This window comes from Equus przewalskii, chromosome 3 (assembly GCF_037783145.1).
Source record: "Equus przewalskii isolate Varuska chromosome 3, EquPr2, whole genome shotgun sequence".
NCBI lineage: Eukaryota > Metazoa > Chordata > Mammalia > Perissodactyla > Equidae > Equus > Equus przewalskii.
Genome location: NC_091833.1, coordinates 52,525,344 through 52,547,163, shown reverse-complemented (window position 1 = coordinate 52,547,163; position 21,820 = coordinate 52,525,344). Strand labels below are relative to the sequence as shown.

Genomic DNA, 21,820 nt, shown 5'->3' with positions numbered 1-21,820 from the left:
CAACATCTCTGCAAGCAGAGAACGTAGGCAGGCGCTTCTGAAAGCTACAGTCACAGCTAGAAAAGAACTACACAAAGTCTGGGGAATTACTAGATCTCAGTTTAGTTTTGTTTTTCCTTCCCTGAAGAACTGGCTTAAAAACAACTTTTTTGGGGGGAGTGGTAAATAGTAGGTATTTATTTGAAATGAAAAAAAAAAGTACCTGGACTAGTGCATTTAATCATGTATTGTAATTGTGTTACTCTACCTTTTTGCATCAGAGACAGATATACAATGAACATTCAGTTATCACAGATTGCACACTAGATAGTAATTCTTCAGGCCTTTTACATAACCACCAAAGAACAGATATTAGATTCTGCAATATAGTACAAAAGTCCACAATCAGTCCAGTCTTAGCCAGTATCTTCAATTTACTTCTGTTGCTGTACAAATAATTGGCCATTACTAGGGCTTACAAGTTAATAACAGGACAAAAAAATATACATTGCACTGACACAAAAAGTCAGCTGTGTTAATAGTCATGCAACAAGTAACCAAACTTGCTGAAATTAAAAATACTTTCTAAAAACAGTTTTAACGGCATAAATATTTTATACACAGTTCATTTACCAAAACAAAATGTATTTAAATGATACAAAGCAAAAATAAGTTTCTACCAACTTTATACATAAGAAAGTGCAAAATAACTTATCTAGAGGGTTTTGCTATTGTCCAGATGGATGGGCTGCTACAGGCAGCTATTCTCTGCGGAGGCATGACATGACAGCTGCACACGACACATGAATGTTAGGACACATGGATGAATGAAGGGATGGAGGGAGGGAGGGATGGATGGATGGATGAACAAACGAACTACAAAGATCAGGCGGGAGCCCTGGGAGGTACTCTCAGAGAAAGAATAGAGACCACAGAAAGGTGGATGTACATGCTAAGATATGTCAGTAAACAAATACCCATGGAACACGGAAAGACATCCAGAGGAACAATTAGTTTATGTATGTGAGTGCACTTGTATGTGTGAGTGATTCGTGATTTCTGCATTAGAAGCAAAAAGAAAAGAAACCCCACTGAACAAAACAGTTGCCCACAGCACCAGCTGCCAGAGGAAATACTATCATGAGGGTTTTGGTTTCCACCTTCTAGTTATGGAAGTTGTGTCGGAAAGTTTAAAAGTGTTCATCCCATATAACTTCATATTACATAGAGGAATAACCTTTAACTACATACACACATTCATATATTCAAGTCTTTAAAGAACACCTCTGCCACTGGGTTTGGGGTGAACATGGTTCATGGACAAGAGGAGGATGCTTCTTTAAAAAAGTGTAGAATAACACTGCTACAACTCATCGATAGGGCCGGACGGGGGCAGAGCCCGTGGTTATGGGACAGCACAATTCCTGCAGCTGGTGAACATCCAGCATTATTTATCAGACTGAAGGAAGATGGGTGGGGCGTGGGGGCGGGGGGAGCGTGGGGAGGAGTGAGACACAGAAAGGAAAACAGAACACAACTTTTCTTCAAGTTAAAGTATTAATGCCAATAATCCTTTTATTAACAAGTATATTTGAACTTTTAGAAATGGAAGTGTTTTAATCAATTTTGATAGGTAATCATAAATAGACTGTAGGCTCACACCTAGGTAAATAAAGGTGTCAATTTAGTAAGCATAAGGCACTAAAAGCAGCCTTTATATTTTCTCTTGGAGACCTAGTTATCAGGAAGAACCAATCTGTTCTTAAGCTGGTTTCAGCCCATTAGGTACAAGGTTACTATTGTACCAATGCCTATTTTTGAACGCATGTGCATATATGTGCATTTTAGTGCATAAGTGTGCCTGTCACCAGGGCCTAAAGATGAAGAGTCGGGAAAGCCGAAGCCACTGTCCTTTGTGAGATGCCTCCACGATGGCATGAAGGCCTGTCCTTCCTTTCTTGGGCCATAAATGATTCTACATTTTTCAAATCACAGGGCTTTTAGAATTGTTCATAATATTATCACTAAATATCTGAAAATGTTAAAATCTAGATTAATCGTTTCATTTGTTTTATATATATATTTATATATGTACACAACACACATTTAAAAAAATCCCACCACCAAAGCCTTTTTTTCTGTAAACTAAACTTATCTCTTAGCCCCCACCAGCTTTAGTCTCCCTGGATTTGTGTGTTCTGTATCCAACTAGTAGAACAAATTAAATAACTAAATATTAAAATACTGTAATTATATTCATAGCAAAAACAAAAAAATAGACATTGATACAGTATAAATCTCACTGTTTTCAGGTAGATGGCATTAAATGGTAAAGGTTAATTATAAGCAGTTCTGACATGATCCAGTTTTACAACAAGGTTTATATGTTAATTCTGTACAATTTTTTCCTTTTTTCCCCTTTTTTGAAAATAAGCTACGGTAGAACATTAGTGTCACCAAGGACACATGCTTACTCTGTTCTATGCAAGAGAAGCTAATTTGGGTTACATGCAAATACATTCCCATTAGTTGAGGCAGGGCTGGTTCCTGCATTGCATCCATCACCTGACCACCGCTGTCAATGCTAAGAAGGTGAGCTACGACCAAACAGCAGTCCACACAGACGTTTACAGGGGCCTCACGACAGAGGAACAACACTGAGGTGGTGTGTAGCCAGGTGCAAGACGCCCAAACATTTCCAGGGCATCTTACAGCCCGACTCTTATTCTCCCACACTGTTTCCTAAAGAAGGTCCATGTTATTTTGGTTACTAGCCTAGTTTAAGTGGAGATACTGTGGGCAACTTGAAAGAAAGGACATCGGGCACACAGGCTGGCTTTGAAAGGGGGTAAAAAAAAGACCACAGATAATGTCTTTGAGGATTTAAAAAAACATATTTATAATTAATTGGTGAGAGACGTCAGACAAACCATAAGTCGTTCATTGAGTTAGTCGTTTAGTTTGAAGTCTCATGTTACAGGCAGTTAAGTCCTTATTTAGAAAAAAGGCCTTTATACCTATTTACAATATACACAGTTACTTGCAAAGAAGATAGATTTACAACCATTTTCTAAAAGCCTTTTTTTGTTGTTGTTGTTTTTTCCAAATAAGGATGAGTAGCTCTACAAAAATGCGACATGAGAAAAGACAGTCAACAGTGAGGATTTTCTCTTGGAGACAGCTGTTGTGAACAGGGAGAACCGGATATTGAAAATGTTGCTCCTAGGAACCACCTCATAGTCTTCTTGTGCTGTTCACCTGAATAGCGTCCGCCCCATTACCGCACTCTACACCCGTTTATTCAATGATCCCTTTGAATTCAATACTTCAGACACATGGTATGAAGAGATGTGTAAACGGAGACTGTTTCGATGCCTTCCGAGGTGCGAGCTGTGACGGGGAATCAGGAAGGGGGTCTACAGACCGTGGTCTCCAATCGACTTGCTGCATCTTCAACAATTTCGAGGCCCATCTTCTGAACCCCTCTCGTGCTGTAAGTTGTAATAACAGTTCTGACAAACACGCACTGGGGATGAGATTTTCAAGCGTTTGATTTCTGATTGAAATCGACTGCACCTAAAGGAAAGGCAAAATCAAGTAGTTAAAGGTCATCTCCACGTCTGACCATTGGGCTGAGAAACACTAATTTACAAATCGAATGGAAAGGCTGCAGTACACTGCCCGAGACCGTATCATGCCAAAGAATGCCAAAGACCTTTTGTGTCATGGTTTGTGTCATGTGGTTGACCCAAGACCACAAGGAATGCTATATTATTTGTTTCAGGCTACAAAGAAATGTAATATTAAACCAACGCAAGCTCTTTTTTGACTGAATTAAAAAAAAAAAAAAAGTTGAGCTAGCCATGATGGCCTAGTGTTAAAGTTCTGTGTACTCCACTTCAGTGGCCTGAGTTCAGTTCCCGGGCCTGGAACCACACACTCGTCTGTCAGTAGCCATGCCGTGGCAGTGGCTCACATAGAAGAACCAGAAGAATTTACAACTGTACCCAACTGTGTCCTGGGGCTTGGGTTGGTGGGGGGAGAGGAAGGAAACAAAAAAGTTAAGATTCTCCTATAGGATGAAGCCAGGGGTCTGAACAGCCGTGAGGTCACTGTCCCTGTGCAGGACTGGTTCTCATGCCCTAGAAACCTGGGAGGTATGCCAGTGTCTTTACTTGAGCTTCACTTTCTTCTCTTGGCAGGAGAAGACTTACGACCCATTTTAAAAGACACTTGGTTACTATCAAGTCCTTTGGGCTTTTAAACACCTCGTTTGATCCACTCCTCAGTCATTTCTTAAATGGGCAGCTTGGTTTTTCTCTCTGGTCCAAATGTTCTCGTTTTCTGTTTATCTTGATAGAATTCCTTGAAGGAGACTATACTTAAGAGATGTTCAAATTCCTTACGAGGTATTCCTATTCCTGGAGTAAAGCAGGGCATGATCTTACATGTGGCATTTAATCACTTTAAGTTTGGCTTTCCACAAGACTGAAACAGAGAATTCTATTTCCTCCATTAATCTAACAGTAAAAGCGTCCGGAGAATAAATGAAGTACTACCAGAGTAAGGGGTTAAAGGCCTGTTCTTGGACTTTGAAGAGATGCTCAGGAGTGCTGACAAGCACTCAGCAACTGAAGGGCACGCAGAGCGCGGGCAGGCCTCTGCCCTCCTGGACAGCTCTTCCTTCTGTGTCTGCTCTATCATAATCAATCAGTGTTTGGTTGGCTTTCGAAACAGAGCCTCCAGCCAACATTTGATAGCAATGGATAATTTAAACAAATTTAAACAATATTTGGAAAATTAAGCACTACAAAGAACAGATGTGTAGCAGCATACATACAAGGGTGTCGACTCTCAGAAATTACTAGAGTACTAGGTTTCATGGAGTGGGCTTCTCAAAGCAAAGAAACTCTTCTGGCAACCTCACAGAAATTCCCATTGGGAACAGCTGATAGCGACATCCTGGCTACCTCATCTCAAATCAGCCTTTCCAGGAAAAAAAGTTTAAGACATTAATCTGGAAAAAAATTTGTAATAATACCACCTTTTAATGAACACCTATATTGCCAGATGCTGCATTTTGTGCTATCTACAAAACTCATATACATGATTTCATTTAATTCTCTCACCACCTCTATGAGGAGAGGTCTAATTATCTACACTTTACAAATGAAGAAACTGAACCTCAGAGAGAGCCAGTAACTTGCCTGGGGTGACACAATGGGCAGTAACCCAGTGAGCATCTGGTCAGCGTGAACCCAAAGACCACACCCTTTCCAATAAGTCAGTGCCCTCAAAAGCTCAGTAACTGGCCCCAAAACAATGATACAATTTGCGTTTTCTGTGAGATCATCTCTATGGTAAGGCAACATAAGCATTAGAGAGTGCTGCCCACGGGATCCTTCCTGTGTCTGCTGTGGAGAGTGACGGCTGTCCACGCATGTATGGGACCCCAGTGTGTGACAGAGATGGCGCCCAAATCAATGGTGATGGGACAAGTGATTTTTCATACAGGAGAAATAAAAAAGAACCTCATCCCATGTTAAACCCCTACATAAATTCAAAATGGATTTGGACCTAAAGACCTAAACAGGAAAAACAAAACTTTGAAACTTAAAAAAAAAAAATAAACAAGCCTATTTTTATGATCTCAGGACAGGGAAAGATTTCTGAACAAACCAAAAGCAAAAATCATAAAAAGTAATAAATGTAACTACATCAAAATTAAAAACTTGTTTGATGGAAGAAACATATATAAAGTCAAAACACGAGCCACAGAAACTATCTGTAAGATGTATAAAGCCAAAGGATTAGCACCCAGAGTACAAGAAGGCCGCATCAAGGAGGGGAGAGAAAAGACAAGCCAACCCCAAAGGAAAATGGGCCAGATTACCCAAGAGGACACTCAGATGGCCAATAAGCATATGAAAAGATGTTCAAGCTCACTAGCACTGCAAGCGAAAACAACAAAGCACTACTGGCTATCAGCTTGGCAAAGAGAAAGGCTTGGCGACTGCAAGTGTGAACAAGAATTTGGAGAACTCGCCTCTCCTGCGGAGGTAAATTAGCACTACTGTTTGGAGAGCATTTGGCAATACCTAGGTAAGCTCAAAGGGCATGTCTCCCACCTACCCCTCCCCTTCTTCTTCTTCTTTTTTTTCTTCAAATATTTTATTTACTTTTTTCCTTTTTCTCCCCAAAGCCTCCTGGTACATAGTTGTATATTCTTAGTTGTGGGTCCTTCTAGTTGTGGCATGTGGGACGCTGCCTCAGCGTGGTTTGATGAGCAGTGCCATGTCCGCGCCCAGGATTCGAACCAACGAAACACTGGGCCGCCTGCAGCGCAGCGTGCAAACTTAACCACTCAGCCACGGGGCCAGCCCCCTACCCATGGCCTTCTGAGGTACCTCCTCAGAGGCGCTCCAGCTCGTCTGTTAGGAGGGCAACTGTAAGGGTGTGTACTGGAGCAGTGGTTACAGTACTGATAAAATGAAAAAAATCCCTTGAGTCCATCAAAAGGGAAGTAGATAAATTCTGATATATTCATACAAAAGATATGTGGCGATATAAAGTTAAAATATTAGAATAATAGTTATTTAAGTAAATGGATTTCAAAAACGATGTTGAGTGAAAAAAAGTAAGTTACAGAAGGTCCTGACAGTATGCTCTATTTATATAAAACTGAAAACACACAAAACAATAACATAGTATTGTTTATGGACATGACGCGTGCACTCCAAGTATAATGACGTGGAGAGGCAGGCGGCATGATTGGTGAGGACTTAAAAGTAATCCAGAACGTCTTATATTCAAGTGTAATGAAACATCAGCACCTTCCCATTCTGAGTCTTGGGGGACCAGGTGATTGTGATGATTACTTCTGTATTTTTCAATACGATAGAAATAATTCACAATTGTAATAAAAAAGAACCAAGAGAAAGCGAGGACTGCATTAGACTGACACAGCAGACTGTAGTGGGGACCCCGGGGAAAACCAGAACCTGTGCTCAGGAGGCATAATTAACATCCTTAGAGCTTAACCCACAGACACTCAGAAAGCGTGGATGTCATCTTACTTCTGGCAGAAGAGCTGACCGCAGTTCCTGCAATGGTGCCGTCTTTCTGTGAGAGAAAACCTCACCGAGCAGCCTGAACAGCTGTCGCCTCCTTCATCCTTCACCCAGTGGTCAGCAGCAGAATGGCCTGGCTGGTCACTCACAGACCAGCTGAAAACTCGGCCTCGACTGTCACCAACGAGGATCCTACTGTGATCCCTGCAGGAGACACAACAGGAAGCCGCCTCAGGGCAGGCCTCCACGAGGCCCCACGCGGAGGCGCTCTCTGGGACTCCGGAGCCTCCCCAGTCTTCAGGGGGGTGTGTGTTGGGGTGGCGGTTGTGTGTATAAAGAGACAAAAGTAGAACGAGCCCAAATTTATACTTCCATCTCAACTGCCTTTGGAGCAAACCTTGCCACATGTTTGAAGAACAGAGAAGGCAAAGTTTTTTGTTTTTTTAAAATTTGGAATGAAAATCTACCCACTGGCAGCTTTCTCCTTCTGCTTTGTCTGTTCGAGCCACATATGACAATGCAAATGGGGTCTGTTTTCCCTGAAGTCTGGCCTGGAGTGTGGGCCTAGGCTAAGCAGACGGCTCTGCTGGCAAGAGGAGCTAGAAAAGGTCCAACACTTACTTGGAGACACCCAGGGCGGTGATCTCTGCTGGGTGTGCGTTGTCCCTCCGATCGAAGGCTGTGTGCATAGTTAGCTTACTCCTGAACACCAGCTGCCGTTCCCACCGGTACCCTGGAGTGGGAAGGTCAAGACATGACAGACTAAAGTGAGGGAGGCCAACATTTGGTAGGTGTTCCTTGACACAGTGCTCTCAAAAGTCCGGGTTCCACAACACACAGTTACAGCAGCTTTTCTGGTTCTCAGCAGCTGCTGCCTTGGTTGAAGGGGAAGCCATCTAGCTGAAGCCTCATCATGGGCCAGGTCGAAGAACGCCTCATTCACAAAGGCGAACACAGAGAAGGGGAAATCTTCAATGCAAGAAGATACATTTTCTCCTGCTGAGGACCTCGCCTCCAAATCTATCACAGGCAAAGCTACCTGTGAGTGCATTTTCATTCATGTATCTGTAATCACTAACTTGCTTTCATGATTGATGAATGAAGGAAGCTTTTGGTTTCTTTAAGAAAGGCCCCACACATTGCAATCCTCAGTGTGGGACAGAACCTCTAAGTCTACTTTACACAAAAAGAAAGGTAAGAGGCCTTCTCTGTGTGGCCCGGGTCACAGGGATGGGGTGCAGGGAGAGCCAGAGCCCACAACCCCCACACCACCCACAGGAGCGAGGCACAGACCCCGGACTTCAAGTTACCAGGCTTCAATCTGCTGTAATGCCGTACTTCCATGGGGTTGGGGTGGGGGTGGTTAAGGGGAGCCTGCAGATGGGCCCTGGTCTGGCCCTCTGAATAGTTCACAAATATGAAGCCATCTTTCTCATCTAGACTGAGCTGGTCGGACCAGCGCCTGGAGTCATCGGAGCCACTGTCGTTACACCAGGTGGCTGTTGCTCGGCAGGAAGCTGCCCGGGGCCTGTGGCTGGTGCTGCTGGGCTGACTGGGCGTGTCCTTGGGGTCCTGGCTGAGGCTCTGCTCATCCGCTTCTGAATCACTGCTGTCCTCGTCCTGAGCTTCCTGCCCTGGGTAACGCATTGGGAGAATGAGAAAACGCACACATATTATGTTAGACCCAGCTTTGTCCCACTGGAACTTTTCCTCTACCAGTTAAGACACAATCAACATAGTATTTTAAGCTAAGTATAACAATAAAAGAAAAAAATTACCAGAATTTTTGGCTGGATTACATATAGCAAAAAAAGGTTAGAATTTCTGAGTTCATAGATTGCTTTGGCCAAAATCCTAGCTTGGCATTCCTTCTTTCACAATCTGGCCAAATCTGCCTTTGCGAATTTCTCACTACCTGCCTCATACTCCCTACCCTCAGTTTGGCTAGACGGTGCCAGCTCTGTTCTCCACGCAGCTCTGCTCCGCCTTATGGCTCTTTCGGCACATCCCTTTGGCCCTACCTAGACCCATCTTCCCAATCTCTGTGTGTGCCGACGTTACCTGTCTTTCAAGACACAGCTTAAATACTTCTTTCTCTAAAATCTTACCCAGTTCCTGTAGCAGAAAGTAGTTCTCTCTCTTCTGGAACGCTGGTATGCCTCTCGTGTATTTGAAATTCTCACCCGGACCTATTAGCTGTGGATATTCTTTCTACAAGACAGTAGTCAGCTTGAGAGAAGGGGCCCCAAGCTCAGTGCCTTCCATATAGCAGTCAATATAAATGACCACATAGATGAATCAATTACTGATGAAAGCTGTAATTTAGGATTTCGGTTATTTATCCTCTTTCCATTGTTATTTTGCCTTTCTGCACCTCGACTCTCTACTCCCTTGCAATAAAGTCTACTGAAGGGAAAATTTATGAGAAATAAATATATATAATTGGGAAAACAAGTGTGCAAGTACCAGCCCACTGCACACACATATTGTTTTAGTAAGACAAATAATTTTCCTCCCTTCTACTCACTCACACTAGTAGCCTAGTTGACTAATTTGAGTGGGTTCTTTTCACCCCAATGGCTTATGATCATGAGCTTTAAGGTCTTCAAACAAGCAGTCAGGGAAAAGGCTTTAATTTCCAGTGAACCCCTGGCTTGTCTTCCCTTTCACCAGGCAACCGCCCTCCAGTCCCTCACTTCCACGCTGCCCAGAGTCAAGCCTTCCTTGTGGGCTGCTCTCCCCTTCCTGCTACTTCTGCCAAACTCTGTCCACAATACAAGGAGGAGGAAGAAAAACAAATGTCTCTCCTCTCTGAATCTGACCCCTTCTTCTACCTCATTATTCATCTCACCATCCACTGTTGTTCACTCAACAGCTTTGTTAAAGGAAGGGAAAGTGACCCACTTCTCAATGGACCCTTAAGCCCATGTCTGACATACAATATGGTAATCCTCAAATATTTACTGAGTTGAACTGAATTTTTATGTCTCCAAACACCCAGATGACCTTTTTATTGAAGCTGCAATTGACCTTGTAGAAATTCACACGTATTAAAGTAATACAAGCATTAAAATGCCCTGCCCGTCGGATCATTTCTGTTTCTGGCAAAGAAATAAAAAGCGCTTTCAGCTTACAAAAGGAAGTGATTTGTGCCCTTCTAATAAACCTTTTCCCTTAGCAATGCTTTCATATCATAAAACTCACACTGAATTCTCAGTATACAAACATTAACCATTGAGAAACAATCTGAAGGCCAAACTTAAAACTCTGCCCCTTTCCAGGAAGTCTCTTGCACCAACTGCTCTAATTCAAAGGTGGGCAACTTCTCTGGAGATGAGCAACCCAAGGCAGATCTCAGCCGGGTTTTTGGCATTGTTTCCAAGCATTCTGTACAGTAATCATGTATCTCCATATTTCACTGGAAAATTTTAAAGTGCTTCACAAATAACAGATAATAGAGTACAGATCACCAGGCTTCGATTTGAATGAATGCCTTTCTTGACAGGCCCAGGGTGGGGACTCCGCCTGCCTCTGTGACAGTTTACAAACATGATGCCGCCCTGTCATCCACACTGAGCCGGCCAAGTGATGGGCAGAACAGCCGCGGGACTGAGGTACGGGCTGTCTGATTTGTCCAACCTTGTGCCCTTCAGGTATGCTTTGTGTTTTCAGAATTCAAAGCCTAAGCCTTTGATACTCCAGGAAGTAATAACTATAATATAGACTGGGGAAGCCAACCACAAGAGCTCACAGCGAGCACTGCCCAGTGAACTGGAGAAACCTTTGCGTCCTGCCCCGCTACTTAACATGCTTCTGAGAACAGTGCCCCACCTCAGGCTCTTGTCCTTATTGTTTTTTTTTTTTTTTTTTTAAAGATTTTATTTTTTCCTTTTTCTCCCCAAAGCCCCCCGGTACATAGTTGTGTATTCTTCGTTGTGGGTTCTTCTAGTTGTGGTATGTGGGATGCTGCCTCAGCGTGGTTTGATGAGCAGTGCCATGTCCGCGCCCAGGATTCGAACTAATGAAACACTGGGCTGCCTGCAGCGGAGCACGCGAACTTAACCACTCGGCCACGGGGCCAGCCCCTCTTGTCCTTATTGTTTGATGTAAGTTTATCCATAATGACTTGGAAAAAAATATGAAAACTATTGAATAACATTTTAGAAAGTGTCAGGTACCTATTTGTGCTTCTGGACAGTCTTCCTGCATTTCTAGGACTTCGACAGGCTCAGGAGCTGGTGTTTCAGGAACTTGCAAAAATTCCATTCTCCAAAACTAAGTATGAAAATAAAAACACTTAAATAGATTAAGGAAATGATTTGCATGTTACTAGATGAAGATGGGTTCTTGGGGTTAAACAAATAAGTTAATTTCTAACATTGTGGATAATTAGATTTCCCTGTATCTTGAAAAAATGTGGCAGGGGATTGCCTACTGTTGGGGCCCAAGGCAGGATACCTCAAAATATCCCACAATGGCATACTTATCATTTTGAATTAAAGTTACTTATTTTGACTTAAAGTTTTGACCCTCCTCTCTCTGTTCCCCATGAAAGCAGGAAATAAATAGCCATGTGAAAGGTACCTCCCTGCCCCAGGAGGTAAAGACATCCCCATCACCAGAGCTGGGGGATTCAGGGCCGAGAAGCCTGTGTAAACAAACTTTCTTACTTTTACTAATTTACTACCTCAATCCTAAACTCTGCTTAAATTTCTCACTTATGACACCCCAAACCTAAGTTTCTTTGGCCTGTCAGTTCCTTACAAATTTATTGTCTCTTTGTGTAAAAAGAGACAATGTCTCTTTGTTCATTCTCTGAGGGTAATTTTTTAATGATCTCTCGTACATATGTATCTAATTGGTTTTTCTCCTGTTAATCTAGTCTTGTGTCAATTTTATTATTAGTCCAGCCATAAGTATTCAAGAAGGGTAGAGGGAGGAATTTCCCCCTCCCTGAAACTACACATAAACAGTGCTTCCCAAACTGTGTTCCATAAGATGTTAATGGGTATTTCATAGTGGAGGGAAAAGGACTATGGTCAAGTAAGTTTGAAAAATACAGTTCAACTGCGTACACTTTTTTGTTTCCTACGAAAACCTCTGAAGCCTTGCATATACTAACATATACTCCAGATCTCCAAGAAGGCATACAGGAAACAGGATCCCCAAATGCATCCGGCTATAGACCTTTTCATAATGCCTCACATATGGGGTCACCTAAACCGCTGCTCTGGAGACGGCAGACTTTGGAGGGTGCCAGTTGTCTGAGGCACAGGGTGTGGTGTGGGGGTGGCTGACAGCCTCACTGCGCTCAGCTTGTGACTGTGACTATGAGGGCAGCAATCAGCTGCTCTCTTCTTTCACAAAGAGCACAACTAAAGAAAACAGGCATAAAGAAAAATCTCCTGAGAGAAAACTGCCCTAATGCTTGAAAAGACTACGAAAGTAAATACTCTGGATTCCATTTTCTGCAGAAGCCCAACACATACAAAAATAAGAAAAAAGAGAAACTATCTAGGATTCAGGTGAAATCATCTAGGATTCTAGACAAGGAATGGACAACCTGAGGCCTCTGGAAGCAGTTTCCAGCTCTGCGAATCTCTGTAGAAAAGAGACAGTCCTTGTTTTCCCTAAGAAGCCATTTGGCAGGCTGGAAAGCCAACATTTAGGCAATTTCCATTTTTAGCAATCCCAACACGACGTGGGAATCATGTTTAAGTCACCATCTTGCGTCAAGGTGCCAAGTGGTTAGTGGCACTAACAGATCTACTTCATGGGAAGAAAAGAAGCCGAGTCCCTGATGTTCTCCTTGTCCAGTAACACGGTGGCCAAGGCTTGTCTGCATTGGAGCGACTTTGCTAAACAATACCGTAACCTGCTCAGATGTCTTTCAACTGTGACAGCTTCACAAGTCTCAGGTAAGCTTGGGCAGCAGAGACCTAATGTGCTTTGCTCGCAGCTGACTTACCCGAACCACGCCATCCGAGTGTCCCGTCACTATGACGTTCTGTGTATCCCACTCGTTCATCTCTGACACGCAGCAGCAGACAATCTGCTGGCTCCTACCTGTGAATGTGTTTACACTCACGATAGGGTTCCCATTGATGCTCCACACATGGATATACGTGCCCGCGCAGGACACAATGTCTCCCTGAGAAGATAAAGAAAAACTCTTCACTCTCTTGCTCCCTTCATACCATGTTCCGGTTTCAGAAGCAAACTGAATCCTTGGCCTAGCTCTCAAAATACCTTCCTGCCCTTCAACTAGTGACTGTGCAATTTCTGAGGTAGCCTGGAGTTCAGTGCTTGCTGCCTTAAACAAAACACCCTAAACAGAGGCCTCTTCAAGGATTCAAGGTTGAGTGGGTGCTGTGGCCAAGGCCCACCTCCAGCAGAGACAAGGGCAGGAGCCCTTCCACGCTCTTGGCTTATGCCCCAGCAAAGTGCAGAGGAATGTTTTATTCCACGCCAAAGCTGCCTGGACCTAACGAGGTGACGAAGTGCTCTGCCTCCTGTCATTGTTTACAAGTCTATTTAGAGCTTTCATTTAGATCCCACTTAATTTTACAAACTGAGTCCAATCACCAAAACCATAGGGTAGAAGAGAAATCTTTCAGTCCAGATACAGTTGGATCTTTCTCTGATAAACGAAAAGATGAAATCTTGGTAACACTGTATTCTATCTTAAAATTTGCATTCACAATTAGGATTGGGGAATGAGGAAAGAAAGAAGAAAACTGGTATAGAGGTCACTTCTTGGCAAACCGAATAAACCTTAAGACTCCCTGAGCTTGTAACTCAAGTTCTCATGAGTTCCAGAGACAGAAAAGAACTAGCCCTTTGCTCAAATTCTACTTGGTTGGGCTCTATCCAACCTAGTAAGAATACAACCCGCCACTGTTCACTGTTAAAGGGATTAACACACTTGCTGAAGCATCTACTGTGTGTGTTACTATGGTGGGCACTTCAGACATTCCATTTCATCCTCATAACCACCTTGTGAGGTGACCTCTTGCAAGCCCTGCTTTAGAGCAGAGGACGGTGAGGTGCAAAGAGCTTAAGTAACTTGCCTCATATCACAGAGTAAAGATTTGAACCCAGCTCTTTCTGGCCCCAAAGCTTATACACCATACCACGCAGGCTCTTTTATCCCTCGGACAGCCTGACTGTCATGATGCTAGGGACTGACTTTAGAAATGCCCGGTGAATTTCAGGGCAGCCAGCAGGCACAGGAGGACCTACAGAAATCGGAAGATGGTCATGAAGAACAGAGGGAAAGCAGAAGCTGAACAGCAGCACCAACGCAAGCACGAGGTCCGCGGGAGGAGGCCTGGGGATTTGCCCAAACCACTGTCTGTGTGGGTCCTGCTCCTGTTCTCTCCGTCCTTCTACCAAGACAGCAAGAACCAAACCAAAACTCAAACAAAAATAATACTTAGCAAAGCACTCCTGTGTCTACCTCTGTATTGGCCACTGAACCGCCTCTGACAATGAGTGTCGGCAGCTGAGCTTTAATTAATGGCCTCAGTCTCCGCAGGAGACAAGAGGCAGCCGCTCCACTCTGCACTACGCAAGCTTTCTTCAATTACTCCAGGGCACCTCAGTTGGAGTCATTAGAGCAAATCCTGTGGTTCTGAGGGCTGAGCAGTGAGAAGCGGAATTAAAGGACAGCTGCAAGGTAGCTTAGTCAAAACTGTAGACTGAAGTAAAGCAGACGTGATGTTGGCCGCAAAAACGTAACAGAAATAGGAATCTTTTCATGAGTTATTAAGAGATCACGAAAGCATCTTAAAAGAGAAAACTCAAACGCTTTTGTAGTATTTGCAGCAACTACTGCAATCTAGTGGGTGTACACTCGCTCAAATAGCAGCTGACTATAAATAAAATTCTCAGTATTTAACTTAAGAACAACCCCAAAACAAACTGCTCCAAATAGTGCAATTAAGCATTTGGCCCACAGCAACACTGCCAGGGCAGAGCGGCTCTGTTGCACTGACATTTTCGTAAAGCTCTCAGGTACGAACGTTTACAGGACCAATCCCAGGTGCTGTTCTAACATCTTAAACCTTTCAAATACCACGAAAAACTAATCCAACTTTTTCACCCCTGCACTCTCCCCACTCACAGCCAACTCTGATTACTCTTACTAGTAGCAGACACTCTAAGCGTCATTCACTAGAACTGAATTTCTTCTTTTTTTCCTTTGAGTGACTACAGGGCATTTGATTAAAAGCATAATACTTGGTATCTTCTGGTAGAAATGAAAGATGCAGCGTCCCTCAAAAGGAAAGCTGGCTGCGTAGCTGATGATACGACGTGGCCAGAACCACTCCGGGTCGTGCAGGATGATCTGGGGCGGGGCTGAGGGCAAGGGTGGGAATGGGTCGGTAGAGCTAAGCAGGGATGAGGTTGGGTGGGTTCTGACTGATTTGCAAGACTGACGTGCATATGTGGGCATCATCTACGTGAGGACTATGATGACTTGTCCCTTGGACACAGAGGCCTCAGTCTTTGACACTTCACCCTTAGCTTCCTCTGCTCACCAGTACACCTTAGCAACATACCTGTGCTCCTGTCACCCCACCTCAGGAGGGCCTGGGCTACATGGTGGGCTCCTAGGCCAGTACATTTATTTTATTCTCACTCATTTTATTTATCTGTATATAAAATATTTATTTCTGAGAGGAGATAATATCCTTGGATAACTTTGGAATCTGTTTTGAAAATAGTTCTATAACAATTTTTCTCTTGTTTGGGTACCCAAATATTACTCTCTTCACTTTACTTAAGAAATAAATAATTTAAATATATTTCATAAAAATTTCAACACAATTTTAACATTCTTAACAAATCCTCCAAATTCCTTGGTTTTAAAAAAGCCTATTCTAGAATGTCTTGTTTTGAACCAAACCTTGCTCTTTAAAGTATATGCAGCAGTGAATGGATTCTAAGACAAAATCGCTTTCTGGATTACAAACTTTTTTTTTTTAAAGATTTTATTTATTTATTTATTTTTTCCTTTTTCTCCCCAAATCCCCCCGGTACATAGTTGTATATTCTTCGTTGTGGGTCCTTCTAGTTGTGGCATGTGGGACGCTGCCTCAGCGTGGTTTGATGAGCAGTGCCATGTCCGCGCCCAGGATTCGAACCAACGAAACACTGAGCTGCCTGCAGCGGAGCGCGCGAACTTAACCACTCGGCCACGGGGCCAGCCCCAGATTACAAACTTTAATATCCATTTGCTTTTGCAAACAAATCAATCATAAATCAAGGAAACCATAAATCAGGGAAAATATAGTGGCTTTTATAAAACGAGCATCTATAACCTTAGAAAACACTTAGTCATTTTTTACTTACACTGGCCAGAGCTACTTGTTTTCCAAAACATAAACAAAGTGGGTAATTTACTACTTACTGTTAATTCATTGATACAAAGAGCAGAAACCGGAGCTCGATGGCCTCGGAGCTGGGTTAGGAACGATAGTTTGTTCAGGTCCCAAATGATGCACGTTCGGTCACGGGACCCGCTGACAATTATGTGATAGGCTAATGATGCTGTGGCACAGGTAACAGTATCGGTGTGGCCAAGTAAGGCCTACAATAGAGACAGAAAAAACCAGGATGATCACAGGGACAGTGCTCTTTAAGGGACTCCAGAAGGTCCTGGAGGAAATGACAGGAGCGCGCTGGGGGAGCCAGTGCCTCGAGCAGTGGTGTCTGGAGAGTGTTCATTCTCCTCTTGTCAACTGTCCTCACCTCATCCCACTAGGGGAAGAGAGAAGTCTGGAGGACTGTGGAGGTCTAATCGCCATTTTTATGTTACCTCTTTCCTGGATTTGGGCCAGTATCATAGAAGGAAGGGAGAATGGCAACTGGCCCAGCCTGGGTTTCTTCAGACCAGTTTTACTTGGGGATGTCTTGATCATGGCCCTCAAAGTACAGAATTAAAATTCTGATTCAATTCTTTCATGCCACCAACTCTGAACTACAACTGAATGGATTTTTAAAAAAATGCACAGAGTGTGAGGACTGCATGGTTACAGCACGCGATCCTAGAAAGATAAAGGGAAAATGTGGTCCTGGTGTGTCTGCTGAGTTCCTGTTACTGAACTGGAGACATCTGGACATCTCTGACCAAGAGGGACTCCTCCTTCAAACCAGAATAAGAACTTCCCTCTTCTGCTGGAATATGAAGAGAACCCCAGGAAATGGCAATGTGGGAAAATAAGGAAGTATTTTGAAGAAAAAGATTTAGATTACTGTTAGGAGTTTCTGAGTATTTACTATTTAAATAATGAGTTGGCTTAAAATTTTGGTCATACAGACATACTTACCATATGCTTAGCAAACCCCAGAAGGCTGTTTTAAATAAGAAGTGCTTTCTATTGAGGGGTTACTGGCACACTAGCTTCAAAGCCCATTTTCTAAACTGAAAATATTGTAAGCAGCAGAGTTTGGGTCAGCAAACCACTCTGTCGACCTTGTATCTGTGGACACTGTATCTCTTTATGTGGTCCACCGTGAGACTCAGCAACCAGAGAAGTTTCTGGCCCACATGGACGGTTGTTGGTATAAGTACAAGGGCTTCCATTCTTTGCATAGATAGCTAAGCCACTACTATTTGTTTGAGTTTGGCTTTAAAATAGCTTTGGAGTCACATACTACTGAGTTTACATCTTGACTTTACCACTAAGTGTGACTTGGGCATGCGGCTTAACCTCTCCAAGCCGTGGTGTTTCCAGGCGTAAAGAGGGTCAATAATTACCTCATAGAATTGTAAAGATTGGACTTTGACATTTTTAAGCCCCCAGCAGAGTGCTCTGAACAGAGGAGGTGCTCAATAAATGCAGACATTATGTAGATACTACTTTTCAAATCTGTATCATAAAAAACACTTAGATGTATATTCCATTAAAAAAAACTTTACGGTAAATTCACTCATGAATCAAATATTAAAAGATGATGGCTTAATTATAAAAAGATTCTTGCTTTAAGTAAAAATTTATAATAGAGTCATTATCTAACATGTGATCAAATACTTTTTCTACTGAACACACGCATAAGTTTGCCGTCTCCTCAAGAGGAAAGAGAAAAATAAAAGAATCAAAGATTTAGTCATCCAGTAGAATGAAAATCACCCAGAGAAGAAATTAGTATGAATTAATAGCAAATATAATTTGGTTTACAAAAATTCAATTTACATATAATTTCTGAGAAACATTTATATTACTTAAATATATTTAAAAAATATTACCCAAAGACGGCTTGCTTCAATTTTAAAGGACCAGCTTAGATCATTTCTAGAAACAGTATCTTCTCATTTCATTTCCTTTTATTTTAGACCCATTTCTAGCAAAAGAACATCTACTTTTTGGCTTTGTCCATTACGTCTGTTTCTCGAGTGTGGGCAGCTGAGAGTGACTGCGTCCATATCCTGCCCATTCTGTTACCTGTTTCAGAGTGAGGGTCTTAGCCTTTTCTTTCGAGGTGCCCATCTCCCACACGCACACCACTGTGCTCGTTCCACCCGTGATGATCAGCTTGGGGTTGGGGCAGATTGCACAGAGAATCTGGCCCCACTCAGACAAACACTCATAGACAGTCACTGCCTGTAAAACAAAACAGATGTGAGACACACACGCCCTCAAGTACTAGACACGCCTGAGACACAGCGAGCACACTGAGCCAAGGAGAACTCTGTGCAGGCATCTCACAGGCAAACACCTGCATGCATTCTGGGCCACTTTCAATTTAGCAACATTTCCAGTGAAGCTCTTCTCTGAACAGCCCCCGACAGCCTCCTAACTACAGTTGCTGCTAAAAATCATAATAAACAGGACTTTGCTCATAATGGGGGTCTCTAGTTTCTCTAGTCCAGGAAAACGATGTTCAGATTGTGCGATGCTAAGTAAGATGAAGGGGATACTCTGGGAAAAGGATGTGTTTGCCGCAGTCAGTAAGATGTAAAGGGAAAGCACGAGTGCTGCTGTTTAATGAGAACGTAAACTAAACAGAACCGTGTCGTAGTGCAACACGCAGGCCTGTGTAGACTGTAACTCCCTTGCACTCAGGAGGGACTGTCCGAGGACAAACACAGGGCACTGAAGGATCATGACATGCTGCCTTTCCAGGAGGGACTTACAGGACTCAAACTAGTAGGCGCTACTTCTTGGGGGATGGGGTGACAGGTTTTCCGTCAGCCATTTAAGAGTACTGTCATGTGCCACATGATGTTTCGGTCAAGTATGAATCATGTATGTGATGGCAGGCCCATAAGATCAGTGCCATAGGGCCTCGGTGTGTAGCAGGCTCTAGCATCTAGGGCTGTGTAGGTACACTCTATGATGTTCGCACAATGACGACATTGCCTAACGACGAGTTTCCCAGCACGTATCCCTGTCATTAAGCAATGCCTAACTGTACTGAAATGACAAGTGGGCCAGATGGTGACTCATCAAAAGGAGGCTCTTCTGGTTGGTGGAAATGTTGACTGCCTGGCTGGCTAGGACCGAGTGGAGGAATTCTCTGAGTGGAAGGGAAACTGCTAGCCCCTAGTACACAACTTTGCAAAGAGGCTTGCTCTGCAGGAAACTAGTGACTTGTCCACTGGCTCCTGCATCCTGACCTGACAGAGAGAAGCCCCCCCTTCCTTTAGGATGTGAGGGAACAGCTGACAAGCCCTGGCCTGGGGTCTCCCCACCCCAATAAGCAGGATATCCAGACCATGAAAGAGTGAGATGAAATGAGTGAGTAAGGAACAATACCAACCTTGTCTGACTCATAGGTTCCTAGCCGGCAGCTGAGGTCTGCGTAGCCCCAAGCAAACGTTTTGTTCCAGGTTGGTGGGATGAGAACCTTGTTCTGTTCTACAGCAAGAATGCCTTTATCTGTACACACTATTTGTCCCACAGGCTCTTTGAGTTCTATAAAAAGCAAATCAACATATTAGAATGGGGACAGGGAAACTGAACTTCATTATGCCATCAGGGATAATAAAATAATCTCAAAAATGCACACAAATCTAGCATCCTGACACCTATATTAAGACCAAATGCTCCTAGATCTTGGCTTTTGAGTCTCCCACAAGACCTGCTAGGTGGATGTCAACTCTGACTGGTGTTCTGCAGGGCTTCCCTCCAGCCTTCCTATCTGGGGACACTCCTGGGTTTGGCTCCTATAATCAAGCCTGGCTTCTTGATCGCTGGGACTGCAGAGTGATCTGGGACGCGCTCTAGAATGCCAGGCTCAGACCTTCCACCAATGTAGGCCTTCAGCAACTCCCAAGTTAAAGCTAGCCCTTGGACTTCCTGAAAACAGGCCATGACATTCCGTGAGAGGCCTGGACTCCCTGCTCTGCCCCAGAGCTCTGCCGACACACCAGTGGTCCAGAACCATCGCTGGGCAGGGACTGGAGCTCACACAGGGCAGTCTGTGCAATGAGGTCAAACAGCGGAGAGCTGGCAGCCAATTCAACTAACCAGACTTGGACACTCCAATTCTTGGATTTGTTTAAGTGACAACTTCAAGACTTTGTAAAACACTTTTTCGTTCCAAGAGACAAAAATCCTCTTGAAAAAGTCCTTTTAGATAACTCATAACAACATTAGATAAAAAAGATGCTTTTTGTTGGCATACTAAAAATGTAATCTTCTTACTGCTATTTCTAAATTGGCAGCACATGCACAAGTGAAGATGACAGAAGTCTTTCTGTAACATAAAGTTGGGCTACAGGATTTGGTATATTAGAGTTTTCACTATCTTAGCAGGGACGAGAAACCTGTTTGGTTCTTTCTGATGAAAAATCCACAGGCCAAAAAAGAAAATAGAAAAGAAAAAGGAGACTTTCTAAGAAGTATTTGATGACTTATCACGAAAACTATACTACTTATTATAAATTATAAATACAGTACTTCTCAACTATTGTTGAGAAGCAAATCTGTTCTTGCTAAACTAGGATTATTAAAAGACCCCCATGGAATCATGAAGCAGAAGTTTATTTCCTGTCACCTTACCTTTCACAGGTGTAAGAGAAGGCCTCAAGTTGTCCAGGTGGTGGAAAAAGATCTTGTCACTTGTAGATCCCGGTGGGACCGAGATTCCTGCACTGTCTCCGTTCAGTCGACTCCTCACTCGCTTTGGTGGATGCGGTTTTTTAAATAACTGGTATGAGAGAAGATGATAATTTATAATGAAAGATAACGTTAATTAAGCCCTTTTATATGCCAGGTACTATGTTTTTATTTCTCTTAAGCTTCACAACTGTTAGGTACTGTATGATTGCATTTTATATCCGGGGAAAGAAATTCAAAGAGACTCAGAAGGTTGCCAGAGACTCCATGCCTCAGTACACAGGGCCAGGGCTGTGATCCTAAGCCTGGGTTATCACCATGCTCTGCACTACACCGATTTCATGACAACTTTCCAAAAGTCAATTAATTTACTCAAACTACAGGTGACTGACAATTATTTTCCAATGATGTTTAAAAACTAACCAATTCTTCATGGCTTGATCCCATTCTGGCAGACATTCTGTCTAATTGGGTTATTTCTGGCTTCAACATGGCCTTTTTCTACGAGACATCATTTTGGTGTCTTTTAGGTGCTACTAATTTGCTGAAAGTATGAACACTGTCACTTTCTTTCTACCCTGCAATATTGTAAAGGAAAAAAAAAATCTTTGGTATCTCTGTTCAGTATTTGTACAGGATTAAAAAGCACTGAAGTGCAGTTAAGATGACTATTTTTCAAATATTATAGATCTTCAAAATAAG

General features: G+C 43.1%; 1 protein-coding gene across 16 annotated transcripts in view; it reads right to left on the bottom strand.

Moving 5' to 3' along the window:
* Window positions 1-211: 211 nt before the first annotated feature.
* The window catches only part of WDFY3 (WD repeat and FYVE domain containing 3), a 251,531-nt gene continuing 229,922 nt past the window's right edge, over window positions 212-21,820 (bottom strand). For all 16 annotated transcript variants that reach the window (XM_070612692.1, XM_070612688.1, XM_070612693.1 and 13 more), the window contains 10 exons: window positions 21,062-21,209; window positions 19,818-19,972; window positions 18,500-18,658; window positions 16,465-16,644; window positions 13,018-13,200; window positions 11,228-11,324; window positions 8,360-8,683; window positions 7,671-7,782; window positions 7,056-7,253; window positions 212-3,555 (listed from right to left, as the gene is read on the bottom strand). In XM_070612692.1, the coding sequence (XP_070468793.1) occupies window positions 3,432-3,555; window positions 7,056-7,253; window positions 7,671-7,782; window positions 8,360-8,683; window positions 11,228-11,324; window positions 13,018-13,200; window positions 16,465-16,644; window positions 18,500-18,658; window positions 19,818-19,972; window positions 21,062-21,209 (1,680 nt within the window). In that variant the 3' untranslated portion in view covers window positions 212-3,431. The remainder of the gene's footprint in view (window positions 3,556-7,055; window positions 7,254-7,670; window positions 7,783-8,359; window positions 8,684-11,227; window positions 11,325-13,017; window positions 13,201-16,464; window positions 16,645-18,499; window positions 18,659-19,817; window positions 19,973-21,061; window positions 21,210-21,820) is intronic.